The sequence below is a fragment of the Trichoplax adhaerens genome, genomic scaffold (genome assembly GCF_000150275.1).
Source record: "Trichoplax adhaerens TRIADscaffold_9 genomic scaffold, whole genome shotgun sequence".
NCBI classification, from domain to species: Eukaryota; Metazoa; Placozoa; class Uniplacotomia; order Trichoplacea; family Trichoplacidae; genus Trichoplax; species Trichoplax adhaerens.
The window spans coordinates 1,670,824-1,685,976 of record NW_002060951.1 but is presented as its reverse complement, the minus strand read 5'-3'; the positions used below and the strand labels follow the sequence as shown (position 1 = coordinate 1,685,976).

At 31.4% G+C, this 15,153-nt stretch overlaps 2 protein-coding genes across 2 annotated transcripts; both read left to right on the top strand.

The window, feature by feature from the left end:
* Positions 1-305: 305 nt before the first annotated feature.
* On the top strand, positions 306-5,220 carry TRIADDRAFT_58964 (uncharacterized protein; the record flags this gene model as incomplete). Its single annotated transcript, XM_002115096.1, has 14 exons — positions 306-440; positions 1,208-1,303; positions 1,638-1,711; positions 1,846-1,993; positions 2,136-2,204; positions 2,335-2,425; positions 2,897-2,967; positions 3,351-3,439; positions 3,537-3,638; positions 3,730-3,807; positions 3,908-3,980; positions 4,223-4,249; positions 4,988-5,046; positions 5,136-5,220. 14 exons carry the CDS (start codon positions 306-308, stop codon positions 5,218-5,220), a joined length of 1,197 nt encoding a protein of 398 aa, XP_002115132.1.
* A 2,210-nt stretch (positions 5,221-7,430) lies between these two features.
* Positions 7,431-13,987, top strand: TRIADDRAFT_58963 (uncharacterized protein; the record flags this gene model as incomplete). The annotated part of the gene is made up of 15 exons (XM_002115095.1): positions 7,431-7,565; positions 8,548-8,643; positions 9,009-9,082; positions 9,256-9,403; positions 9,991-10,059; positions 10,177-10,267; positions 11,297-11,367; positions 11,472-11,622; positions 11,882-11,936; positions 12,043-12,144; positions 12,263-12,337; positions 13,091-13,160; positions 13,462-13,488; positions 13,751-13,809; positions 13,900-13,987. 15 exons carry the CDS (start codon positions 7,431-7,433, stop codon positions 13,985-13,987), a joined length of 1,311 nt encoding a protein of 436 aa, XP_002115131.1.
* Between the last annotated feature and the right edge of the window lie 1,166 nt (positions 13,988-15,153).

Here is a 15,153-nt window from a genome sequence, read left to right as displayed (position 1 = left end):
AGGAATTTGCTGTGGTACTCTGTATCGTACCGTACAGTACGATTACTGTACTGTACTGTACGCAGTTTGATGAAAATTTGCTGACTACAACTTTTCTTCTACTATACTGTACTGTACAGTATTACGGTCAGGTCTAGTATTACCTAATCATATTAATCCATCTATTTCTGGATTCAGACGAAACTAACAACTCTCTTCGGTCGAATAAAACTATCATACTGTAGATAGATATACATGTTGTATGTTATAGATAAAGTTAGATAATTGGACAGATATCAACGCTGGGTTCATCGTAAGCGAGATTGATGGCTGATTCTTCTGAAGTTCAATTACCTGATATCACCCGTCGTTTTAGACTAACAATCATCGTCATTTTTAGCTGCTTGTATGTTGTATCTGCGTGTGCTTACGCCATTATAGCTCCATTTTTCCCTATTGTGGTAATGCCATGGATAATTAATTACATATGCTGTAGTATCGATCTGCTTTTATTTATGATTTATTTAAACTCTTTTGATACAATGCCAGTCTTGGCATTGAGTGGCTAGTAGTGATATCACTTCCATTTTCATGCGTTACAGGAGGCTTCTTTATGCAATGCGATCTACTATATTTATCGTACTGTATTATTTCTACAATTTTGCGTACTAGTGTATAAATTAATTAATTCTGCGTTCCATTCCTTTGTGTTCATTCCATTTCCTACGTGAACATGTACAGTACAGTACAGTAATTAACGAACGATATGACAGTTTCTCACCTAGACACCGATTCTGGATGGATACGAATACAAAGCTATATGAATGCATATAGTAGAAAGATTGCATAGAGTTATTTTAACCTCTTCCATTTTCTCGCTTGAATCCGATTTACTAAGTAAATACCCTGTATGCCAGTAATTTGACTAGCTGACAGTTTTTTTTGCCAATGCACTGATCTAGACACGTACAGTACATATGTGTCAATGCAAACTGAATGAATTAATTCCTTTTTAAAATTCTGTACCAAACATTAAGCTATACGCGTATAGTCGTATACGATATTTTCCATTCCGTTATTATTTTGATTTGATATCGCTAGGTATTGAACGTCTAGGTACATTGTAATGTTTACGATGTGATTAAAATGCAATACTCCATGCAATGTAGGTTTAGGATTAACCTATCATTCATTAATCAATTATAATTATTATCCTATCTTGGAATAGGCTGAAAAAAGACAAATAACACATGTTCAACTTGGGATAATATTCGTGGTGTATTCTATTGTGAAAGCCATCTTCTCACCTATTGTTGGCATTTTGGTAAGTAATGGATTGCATAGACTAGTAGAATGTCCATCTCGTGATTATTTTGTGTAAATGTACTGTACTGTTATCATACCGTAGTGTTAAGTACCTTGCTTAGACAATTCGGGAACATTCTAAACGTACGTAAAGGTACTACCAAATTAGACAAAAGGAGTTTATTCAAGTTATAACTACTAACTGTTCAGTAGCATTTCAATCAGAATGAAGTTTACTTCACATTGATATGAAATAGAGCTAACCTCAATAAACAGCCTCAATACTAATTCAAGGTATCACGGACGCACCAATTGAATAGCTAATAAAAGGGTACTGATTTATCAATTTGTAGTTACCTCGTGTTGGAGTTAGATATGTCTTGTGGGCTGGGTTAACCATAGAAGCCGGTAGCAGCATCCTTTTAGGGTAAGTTTATCATTGTCGATCTAAAAATTCGATGTTCAAATATCGTAAATTTCATATTTACCTTGAGAACCATAATTAATCTGCCCAGCCATTGATAGATTCAAATCAATCGACTATTTTGCTTAATATTGTAGATTTTTGGCAAATATATACGATAGAACATCGTTTCTGCTATTTGGTATAATTTTAAGAGGAACACAGGGACTCGGCTCAGCTATGTATCAAACGGCTGCAGCTTCGTATATCACCGTCATATGTCAAGATTCCGTAGCTACAGTATTGGTGAGGTCAAGACTCTGATACTTTTTAGTAGCAATATCTAGTAATGATACATTTTGAATTGACTGCCGCACTGGTCTCAATGCTTTCCCAAATTCATGAAAAATCAAATAATATGATAGCGCTTTTTTAAATCTTAATGTAGGGTGTTTTAGAGATTTTTACCAGTATAGGGTTTATGGTTGGCCCACCTGTTGGGGGTATACTATATTCGGTAAAGTAGTAGCACGCAACTATCTATTATGAACGCTAATACATTTTGAAAAGCATGAGATACAATGCTTGAAATATTTAACTATTTCTACATATTTCATAACTATATTATCGCGTTAAAATTATTGTAGGCGGGAGGTTTTAAATTGCCTTTTATAGTTTTATCGTCGATACTGTTAGCCGCTAGCTGTATTGTTGCGTACATGTTGCCTGCGATACCTTGTAAGTTTCGTTTTTTCGATAAGTTATTTCTTTATGTAGCTTAACTAAAATTGTAACTGTTATAGCAGTTTAATTATTAAGATTTATGTTGGTATCTTGTACATATATAAGCGTATAATCAATCGGTTTTATCCTAGCTGATAGTAAATCATCTCCAGGAAAGCTAATGTTGGATGTAATGCGTATTCCTCGTGTTATAATAATATGTAAGCAATACTACGTATCTTAAGCTTTAATAGTTGCTTAATTATAATGAATTCTATTAGGTAATTATAAGCACTAGATTCGATATTGTAGACAAAGGTGTGATCACGTAAACGCAAGTGTGTATAATAAAAGATGTTATTTATACAGCATACAGCCATGTGAAAATTGAAGTCTATGCTATTACTTTTTTATTACAATCTATAGAAATATTAGTGTGGTATTTTCTCTAAAAAAATACTACTATTGTTTTATCCTTCATAACAGGTTTTGGATTAGCTTTACTACTCACATCCATCACATTTACTGATCCTACCTTCACGCTGCATTTAAAACCGGTATTATAGTGCATTTTTAAATTTTCTTATAATCGTATTTGCGACTTACCAACTAAAGTTTGCTCGATTCTTAATATTCTAAAATAGCTCCATCTATCGAAAACCGACATTGGTTTGGTTTTTCTGTCACTTGCTGGTGCCTATGGAGTATTTTCTCCTCTTGCCGGATATATTTGTGATAGAATAGTAAATTTTAGATATTTTAATATAAAGTGCTCTCATATATCATCCACATTCGCGGAATATTATAATCTTGTACATAGATGGGCTCTGTATGCAATATACTTACCATATTTTACCGAGTTCTAAATCGCAAGAATATAGAAGTATTAATGTACTGTGTTACTGTAAAAATTATATTCCTCGAATATTATTTTTGAAAGGGGTATCGAATGTTAACGATAATTGGCTATTTGGGAGCGGCTATATCCCTACAATTCTTAGGACCAGCACCATATTTACATTTACCATTGTATGTAAGATGTAATGTTTATTTGCGAGATTTTACAATATGATTTACCTTAAGGCAGTTAGGATATACTTATATATCTCATTGTTTGCTAATTTAGGACCGTAGCACAATCTGTTCTGGCAAGTATAGGTCTTGGTGCAGCGTTCTCATTAGCGGCTATTCCATCTTTTCCAGATATATTGGAAGCAGTATCAAACAGGTTAGGATAAAGACATTTAATAAGTATTGTAGCAAACTCATCACGGTACACTATCAGAGATTATACTAATATAAAATTGCCGGTATCATAGTCGCTATTGCCAAGACAAGGGACAGTTGGCTACATATTCTGTCACGTCAGGAATATTTAATGGATTTCTGGGATTAGGGTAAGCCATCCTTTACGTAATAATACTTTGATATGGCAAAATAAAGATCAAGAATTGTTATTTGAAGATGTAAAGTGTGCAAAATTATTGCTATATGCAGGCAAATACTTGGCCCTCTTGTTGGAGGTGTCTTTGTGGCCAATGCCGGAGTAGACTTTGATTGGGTTGCAGCTGTAAGAGTTTTAAAATTAACTTATGATATGATAAAGTCATAATTTTAAATTTTAGATAACAAAGCGTTACAAAACTAGATATTTGTCATCATACAAATATTGTAAAGCAAAATAGAATGATAAGCAGCGAGCATCACAATAATTACGAATTTAAAATTTCTCTACCTAATTGATGTGTGGATAACAAATCTTGAAATTATTGAGGTGATTTTTGTAATGCCTTATACTTAATGTTATTTTAGATCCTTGGATTCATCTTTTTAGCTCAGGTAAAAGTATATGTCAGTAAGAAGTTATGAAAATATTACTGTGATATAACCGATCACAAAATTCTAAAATTTGTAGAAAATTAGAATTTTAATTGATTTTTATATAGAGATATACTACGCTCTACTTTAGCTTAACGTTAGTAACTAGTAGAAAGATTTTAAGAAGAACTACTAAAACATCTAAAAATTGCTTGCTTACATACTCTTCGTAGTGTCTGCGGCTACAGTAATTAGCGTTCTACCCTATCTTGCGGTATATAAGTGTTCAGGTTATTATTAATATGCGTATGCTACCGTGATCACTTACAATTTGTTATGGCAACAGCTACGGTTTTTATGCAGATATCATTTTCCGACTAGCTACAGTAATGATCATATCCATAACTTAATATATGAGTCACATTTTTATTTCTATCAGCATCAGTTGTGACTAAGGTACCGTATATGGTCATCTGTACTTTTAACACAAAATCTTCATCTGTAGTCCATGGTTATAGGCTATTAAACATGCCTTATGATAAATTTAGTAAGCTACTCTATAGTACGTCATGTGAAACATGGCTAATAATTTACAATTCTAATACTCGGTTTAAAATTACCTATCTTGCATTGCCATTGTTGGTTTATAGATAATTCACAACTGTATTGTGGGATAACAGTTTGATAGATTGTTATACGTACATTTATTTATTCATAACAGATTAGTTATAACATTATAATTGTGATTATTCACTTTAGACGGTTGCAGTAATTATTTTAACTCTATGGGAAGGTACTGGCTTCTTCAATATTAACAGGTTATAATTTCATCAAGCTATTAAGTAACAGAATAAGGTCATGTTAACGTTCTGTCTAGTCTTTACTTATTATCTACTATATTTGATAGGGCCTTACCGGAAGATAAAGAATCAAATAAACCTACCGGGAATGATAATAACGATGATAATGAATCAAAACCGTTACTTGCATGATTTGGACGATGAATAGGTTAAGGCACTTATTTATTAATAGATCAGTTCATGATTTAATGTGTCGATTAAACTAAGTACCACCCTCAATCATCGTTCAAGGGGCATGAAGTATAAATTATTTTACTATTTTATGTATATGACAGTGTTATATACTGTATTAGAGTAGAAATATCTATGTCAGGATAATTCTGTTAGCCTATCCTTATTTAGTTAACTTCTAATTTGGATATACATACTGTGTTTTAACATAGCACTGACTTTTTATGACAGTGAAACATATACACATACTGAAATTAATAGTTATAATAGGGAATGCAAATCATCTACTTACAGTTCGAATCATTGTGATTGTAACTTAATTATGGTAGATTGTAAATTATCGTAGAAATGTTCTGTAATATAGTTTAGCACTATGCTGTCAATGCACTGTGCGTAATTAAATCAGCATAATAAATAATTAATGAAGAATACCAGAATCTGTGAATGTGTTTGTAATGTAACCTTCAACACTAGTTGAAAGAATGAAAACAATGCATTACATACTTACATAGCATGCAATTAAGAGAGATCAAATTAAGTAGTTAGCACTAGAACAGAAAACATTAAAATATAATTTAAGTCTTCTTTACCTTACTAATCAGAGCTAAATGACGAAGTTAAAACGGGCATGTGCAGATAATATGTAAACATGATCATTAGTATTTTCACGCATTTAATAGCTAAGGTTTAAGTTTGGTAATAAAGCTGTATCAGCGAGTTGTTAATCTAGTTCTGGAAACCATAAATTTACAGCATGATTTCAACAGAGTAGCTATTGGTACTTTTTATTGCTAGCTGTATGGTTATCCTTGCTACTTTTATAGTTACTGCGTAGTAAATACTGTAAAAACAGACGCGGGTGCAGAACGACAGCTTGAATACTAGATCTAATCTATTACGAACAGAGGCAACTCTCACCTAATACATTTCATCATCTTACGTTAGCTATACCTTAGATCTAATACAAGGTACTTCAAGGTTAAGAGATGACGGATTCTTCTGAAGCTGACACATAATTTGGAATGGTATTTACAGGGCATTATATGTACAATCAAGGTTATATTATTTAAATCAGTTATAACTATAGAGCTATAAATATCAATTGGTGAAGGTTATAATTGTAGAACGAGATATTATAGTAATGAACGATAATAACAATAATTACTTAATCACGAATATTAATGCTCAAGATCGTAAATATCAACGAGCTGAGATCAGTAGCATACACAATCGCTTTTATAACAACTGCAATAGTTACAATTTTAGGTGTACGTAAATACTTGTATCGACTTACCAAGAGATGAGCATGATAATTATATATATAATTGACTATGAACTTGAGCGTTTCATATTATTTTTATTATTATATTGCATTACAATTTTAGATCTACGCTTATATTAACATTTTGTCAAACAATACGGTAATTGGCTATGAACTAAAACTCTGTATAGAATAATATTAACAGTACATAGCATATTTTACCAGTTTTGCATCAAATTACGCTATTTATAACCATAGATCAACACGCCTCTTAGTGAGATAATCGATCATTATACCCAATACAGAATTGCACCGACAGATTGTGATATATCAATTCATCAGTATATAATAGTTACTGCTTTGGATCTGTACATATGGTACGTAATGAAGAAAATTATAGACTACTAGCCAATTCAATATAGAGTAATATGATATTAATAAGTAGTTGTATACCATAGGAAAAAAAGATCTATTATCTACAGCAGAAATTATAATAACTGATGGGTCACATGATTGTAGCAGGCGGTCTGAAAAAGAGGTGGAGCTTCAAACTGATGATTACTGCTACGTTTTAAGTACTCGATGTTGTAGCAGTGATAGAGCAGACTTGCTATCGCATCGACAATTAAAGTGCAATTTGATCAAGATTTCAATTGATTGAAGATTATAGGCACCCTGAATAGACTCGTGTTACGTCTATAGCAAAGGCTAAATCACTCAAATATAAACCCTTGTAGTAGATGCTATAAGGATCGTTGTAATTAATATATACTCTAATTGCTAATATGGAGAACATGCTTGTTCTTATGTAAGACTAACTTTAAATTAAGTTATTGAAATAGTTTAGAATTTAAGAGAGATATAAATCTAAACTATAATACGAATGGTAATGGAGAAAGATGACAGTACGATGGCTGATAATGTTCAAACTGAGGGAGTAAACTTAACATTACGTAGTAGACGAACGATATTAATTGTATTGAGTAGTATATATTTTGGTACATCCGCAGCTTACTCACTCCTTTCACCATTTTTCCCAGAGGTGGTAAGTTGCTTAAATTAAAAGTATGCAATAATTGTAAATGAATTTCGGTATTTATTATCGATGGAAAAGCAACCTGTACTTCCAAATTTTACAGAAATTGTTGTATTAATTAATATTAAGATGAATTATTAGAACATGACGACGGGCTTTCGACACAGTATGAATGTCTCTTCCGCTATATAGGATGATATACATATGATAAATATCGCGATCGTTAGAGGCAGATCTGTGGGTTTCTAATTATACAGTTAGGACAGCTGTTAATAACAGTTAATAGTCTAGGATTAAATTATAAATAGGGATGGATTAGATCTTCTTTTGATTTACATCCGCATTTTGTACTATTTGTGCGGTCGTTTTTAATTAGATCTATGGATTAGCATGAGTTATAAATCAAAAATAGTAGCGAATATACTTGAAGCATATCCTGAAATGCCGTCAGACTCTGCTATTATTTACTACCAATTAATTTTAAACATGATGATAAAGCTTGACATAAACGCAAATATTACACTCATATCTTCAAATCTTATTTCAACAATAATTTTTAATTTTTTCGTGCTTTAATATTCATTATAATTATTTACAACTCTAAAGTATTGAACTAGCAATACGGTTTCATATATGAATTTATTTAAAATTAAGCGAAGGAAGTATTTTAGCAGTATAAAATATTTAACTTGTTACTATATCTGCTCTGTAAAACCTTTTGGAAATTCTTGCTGCCTATTTTTGTATTGAGAATATTAGCGTTTATCAATCGTAACATTTTATTATCACGTTAACTACACAAGCATAGCTTAGAACATTTAAAATTTGTTAATTTTAGGTGAATATTGATTAAGGATATATGTATTACATTTAGCAATAGTTTATCATGTAGCGTAACAATAAGTTTTAACAGTTTCAAATGAAATGATTAATTTATTATGCAAACCGTATAACCATTACAACCTAAGCTGACTAGCTATTCGTTAAATAGGCTCATCAAAGGGGAGTGGGAACTGTCTATATTGGCTTAATATTTGCAATCTATCCACTTGCTAAAGGCCTAACATCGCTAGTAATCGGAGTAATAGTAAGTTATATAATTTTGGCGATACATGAATTAAACAAGCCAAAGCAATGAAAATTACCTTAAAAGCACATAAATTCTATTTTATTTCGTATCGTAATAACACTGTTTAATTAAGATAGCTATATTATGATTTTTAAATATCTCGTAAATTAATTAAGGTAGGCGACAAATAACAATCATAGGTAATTTATCTAATTGTTGGGCTAAAATAAACTGTACTTACTCATAAGCTTGACTGTTATACTAGATTAAATACTAAAACTCAACTAAAAAATAATAATCAAGTTACCAGCGCAAATTTAATAACGCGAAAATCCCTTTAATATCACATTTAATGTTAAATTTCGTCGACCTTTTCCTTTCAGCTACCCTACGTAAGCATAGTCTATCTGTTATGGGCTGGCCTATTTTTGGAAGCTTGTGGCACAATGATATTTGGGTAATTCATCTTATTCATTTCACGACTATCACAACCTAATAGCGAGGTTGTTTTTAAATTCAAATGCTTAAGTGTCCAAAAATTGATAAATTGAAATAATTCGTAGCAAATGTATTAATAAGTTATAAATCCAAACTAATAAATATTGTATAAATATTCTCAATGTTTATTAGATTTCTCCCTCATATTCTTGACACGACAACATTTATAGTCTTTTGCTTCGTTACAAGATGGATTCAAGGAATGGGTGCAGCATCATATCAAACATCTGCTTATGCTTGTGTAGCTTCAGTATTCTCAGATTCACTAGCTACAACTATAGTAAGTTATGATGTAGACATAAGTATTATAATGCAGCTTACAATCTGCCTTACATTTACAGTACAAAGCAAAGTAGTCGAAATCTTGGCTAGCCATAAAATGCTACAGCTTAGCATATTGATCTCCTAAATGAGAAAATATAGTTGTAGTGTATCGAGGTAAAATCGTTGCTCTAGAATAATATAAGAATATTTTTGGGATTAGAAGTTTGCTAGATGCATTCTTAATATAATTTTATACTCACATATAAAATTTATACACTGTTAATTGGATGCTATATTTACAGTTGATACCATATATCCTTCCTACTTTGTACTGAATCGTGATGAATATAACTTAAATTTTTCAATTTAAATTAAAATATGATTATGTATGTGTTTAGAATGTCAATGTATCTTGATTGACTTGTAATATGGTAACACTATTAAGTGATCATATATCGTATAAGCAATAATTTCGGCTGCTGATTCTAAAAGGAATGACTTCATATAACAGCCTAATATATCAATTAATTTATAAATTGTAAAATATATTGTTACCTAACATTTTACTAACTTTTTGACCTATTTTGGTTATATCTACAAAAGGGAATATTGGAAACCTTTACAAGTCTAGGCTTTGTAGCAGGACCTCCTATTGGCGGACTGTTATACAAGGTGACTATCTCAACTTATTAGTAAGACTAGTAAATATTACTATCTTACAGACAGAAGCTCCGTATAGAATATTCTATGTAAATATAACCTAACATATTTGTTAATCGCAATTGATAGGCAGGTGGTTATGAGTTGCCATTTGTTGTTATAGCAATATTTTTGCTTATAGCTTCTTGTGTTATTGCTTTTACAATGCCGCGGATGAAATGTAAGTAGAATTGGATTACATTATCTAACTCTGCAAAGGTGTCAGTCAGCTTTACCAAACGATAGGGTACATTTACTTTCATATTTAAGCGTTATAAAATTTTCAACACCATGATTTTGTAATGTAGTCCTTAAGCTGTTTTAAGATTAAGGTTATAGAATTATTGGAAAATAGTTCAAGTTGTGCTTTAAATTGTATCATTGAGCAACTCTCTGTACCTGTACTGCAGATTATATTTACAAGTGCGTATTATAGCTATTCTACCGCAATGTTACCTTAGGATTCTGAGATATTTCGTGACAGACTATGCTAATTAATCAAGTAATTAGTATTATACTATAGTGTATGTTACTGTTAAGCAATTATTTCACAAGGAATGAAGAGCGATGCTTTAATTGGAAGCGCCACTTATATTAATGAATTTCAGGATAGTAAAATTGTGGCTCCAATATTGCCACTTTTATGATATTAATATGCTACTGAAAATAGCCTCTAACCTCTTATATACACTATAATTTATGTATAGCCTATTTTAATACTTAACCTATAACACAAATAAATAGCGGATTCTATAGTAATATCTAAATTTTAAATAGTTAGACTGTTAGACTTGGAATAGATACTAGTAGTCCTTGACAATTTGGTAGATAAACTAATTTATTTGAAAATATAAGGAAATCTTATAAGAAATCGAAGTTCCAGTTGTATTATTTCTAAGATACTTTATCACATGTCATAGTTGTAGAAAGCCTATTAGTAATCATAAATAAAAGTTATGCACCTTTTTTTCAATTAGATAACACTACGACCTCGCCAGTTCATCTCCTAAAGCGCTTAATTTGTTCTCCAAGCGTAACTATAATCTGTATGGCTGCTTATAAAACAGCAAAGCAATAATCAATAGAAGATATCTGATAAATACAAATATTTCTCTTTTATTTCATTAAAAGGATCTATTAGATTATTAAATGTTTTTGTTATTTTATAGGCATTCTTACTACTTAACATATTTCTTTGCTTCATTAATAGGTTTCGGTGTCGCTTTATTTATTGCCAGTTCTGGTTTTATATTCCCACTACTATCATTGCACATAAAACCGGTAAGATTAGTTAATCAACTATTTTAATCAAATTTTTTCTGCACTACCAGTAATTTGATAGCTTAAATGTATCGAAGCAAGTGATATTATCATGATTTGTTTAGCTCAGGCTGACGATACCTCAAATTGGACTTGTATTTCTAATCTTGCCTGGAGCCTTTGGATTGTTCTCTTTCGTTGCTGGAATCATTGCAGATAAAATCGTAAGCCATAGTTTGCTACCTTTGCTCTATTCTCTGCAAACTCAAGCTTTAAGTAAGTTTAAGATGCCATACAGTATAATTCTTGATAGTAAACGTCCAAGAAATGTGCAAATATGAGGTTCTAAACTGCCTTTAATTCTGTATAACTGTTATCATTGTATGATGTGTATAACTGAGTCAAAAATGCTATCGTTGCCCTGTGGTATTAAGCTGATCTTACATGGTTGATGACTTATGAACGTTATGAAATGATGCAAATGTTTTTATATTTGCTAAGAATTCCCGGCTGATGATGATAATTGGCTATCTAGTGCTTGCAATTGGTTTACAATTCCTTGGACCAGCAACATATTTGCCCATTCGATTGTACGAGATGTTATCAAATTGCTATCATACGTACAGCTGATATCAGTATATACCTGCATAAAGGCGGTTGGCAGATATGATTAATTACTGTTATGTTTTTATGCAGGAGTGTAACGCAGACTATATTAGCTAATGTTGGATTAGGAATTGGATTGGCTATCGCCTTTGTCCCTTCTTATACTGACGTGTTAAAATCAGCTAGAGAACGGTATAAAAATTATATTTGTTTATAATTGCTCGTATTTAAGTAGGAGACCTTTATCAGGAATAGCTACAAAAATTAAATTATTTTTAATTTTAACGAAAGTTTAAACAATTTTCAACAGTTTTGGTCAACATTATGACGAATTTGTTATTAACTCCATTACGTCTGGACTTTTTAGCGCCTCCCTCGCAGTTGGGTAAGTGTTGTAAAACTTCCTAACATCAGATTTGTAATTATCCGCACAATTACAGTATATTTGGTGCACTTTTATTGCCCAAAGAATTATTAATACTATCTTCTTAATTCTATACATGTCCTAATTGCAGGGCAGGTTTTCGTATTTACAACATATTACAGTTATAAGATAAAATTTTAATCTTTATTTATCGTAAGTAAAATGTCGTTTGTGATCTATTTTTGGATTAATATGAAGTCTATAGTCACGATGTACCACTATATGCATACAGACATAGTAAGATCAATATGAGAATTTTTAAATCTGATATCTAAATACTTCATGGCCTTCAATTTGTGCTACCATTACTGTCTCATTTTGCACATGGTTATTGCAAGATAAATATACCCAATTCTGATATCTAAATAAGTTTTAGCTTGTAATTTGTACTACCGGTACTATTTTGGTTGTATAGGGCATGATACAATAGATGTACCTAATATCAAAATCTAGATACTTTTAGCTCTATAGTTTATGTGTCTTTACATTATCATAAACGCAACAATGATAACGTATGGTGGATAAATGTGGCACTTTTGTCTATGATTAAACCTACAGCTAAGATCTGTATGATATCACAAGTGCCTGTTTTATCAATTTTTTGTGAAAAATGTGATTAAAATCGCTACACTGATAATGATTAATAATAATATAATATGGTTAAGTATATAATCAGATTTTTAGTAACAATGCCGTATTTTTTATAATCATTAGGCAAATCATTGGTCCTGCAGTTGCTGCAGCCGTACCTAACGTTGATGTCGGTTTCGATTGGGCTACAGCGGTAGTTATGCTAACTTAAATCTTTAATTAATAATGTCGATAAATTACTTACATTAGCTATATGCAATCTTAGTACCTGAGCGCTTTATATGGCATAAGTAGACAACGTGCAATACGCATATCTAGTCTATCTACTGTATGTTTCATTATTGTGAATGAGTAAGGGATTCCAGTACATACGTTGTAATAGCATAGAATTATTATAGTTTGATCCAATTTATTGTTTAAGCAGCGTAATTATAGATCATGGCATATAATCTGTAAAAATAACCGGGAATTATTATTTTTTTTATGACGTTCAGATCTTTGGTTTCGCCCTATTCGGCCAGGTGCGTTCAATATTTAGACTGATTTGAGATAAGATATTATAATATCAGCATAAATTTTCAGCTGATCAAAGTTCTTGATTATCTGTCTTTTGAAGAAGGCTGATTAATAACATAATGAAATGCTAGTTATATAGCAATTTATACACTTGCAGTTAGACATTATTGATATTAATCTTTATTGGAGTTGTAAAGTAATCTCGGTAACGAACTATAATGGCAGGATGATGATATCATAAATTTTAACAAGGGGCTGTATTGATAGGCAATTCTTGTTATTATCTTAACCGTCGTGGAGAATACTTTCATGCATCAAGCAGCAGGGTTAGTTTATCCAAGGTTCTTTTCCGTAACATAATACATAAGTAGGTATACCTGTATGATCTCCTTTTATCGATATGTGTCCATTAATAGACAAGCATCTCATGCCAAGGAGAATGTCAACAATAAAAGCATTGACTCTAACGTGGATAATGAAGAAAGTAAACCATTGCTAACATAATGATGAAGATAACGGTGATTAATCTGATTTAATACAATGTAACAGTATCGATATACACTATAATTTTCAATTTTAAGTTAATTTCAATTAAAAATTAAAAAATTACCGAATTATGTTGGAGTTAATGACCATAATGGCCATGGTGCATATTTTCTCGAATTAATTGGATATTTAATTCTAACATTCATGAAATGACTATTTGAGAGAAAAGTAAAATTATTTTTCGTATATTTGGCACGAAGTGATAGTCTTGGAAGAAATTGCTTTATTCTTTATTATTTATACATTTTTAGATACATACTGTATTGAGTATATTGAAGATCTTACGAGGGGCTCTACTTTCCACTACTGTAGTGTTGAAAGAGACAGGAATAACATACAAATGAATATATGTGCACTTGTCGAAGTATTATTGATATTTTAGCTTTTGGTGATTCTTTGCACTGCTAATTTAACTGAGCAAAAAGTAATAAATGAAAATACATCAAATATTTCAAGTATTGATATTTCTACTTTATTATTTTGAATTACATGAATTATGCCTTAAGCTCCCATGATTGAGTAACATGCTACTTACCAACAAGTAAGGACGCAAGTAGCGTAATGTACAGTAATATATTCAGTTCAGGATTTTATAATTGGAACATCGACATAGCCTATATTCGATATCAAACAGTGCAACTAAGCAGGAAGTCTTAATGTTTTATTGACAGTATTGTTACAGTATTTGAAAATTTTTAATAACGACAAGGGCAATCATGCATAGTTGCTTAGAATATCTATAGTAGTGATTTTATTTTGTACAAGCTAATTGCCAATATAAAACTTAGCTAACTTAATAAAGAATGCATGAATTCCACTGATCTATTCTATGAGATTTACCCCTATACATACTTGAATATCATTATATATAATGTCTTTGACATTGCAGTAGGCCATGAAATCGTATGTCTTGCGTGCTTAGCATTTTAAATCTTAGATGAAGCTAGAAATGCAGCTTACTACACATTCATGATAATTTTTAGCATTGAGAATTAAGTAAACGTAGTCTCCAAGTAGCATTGCACAGATTCAAGAAATCCAATTTGCTTATAATTACAGTACTGTCACACACCACTAGTGACAAAGTAGTCTACACACGCCAATCCTTGCGGAGAACGCCACTT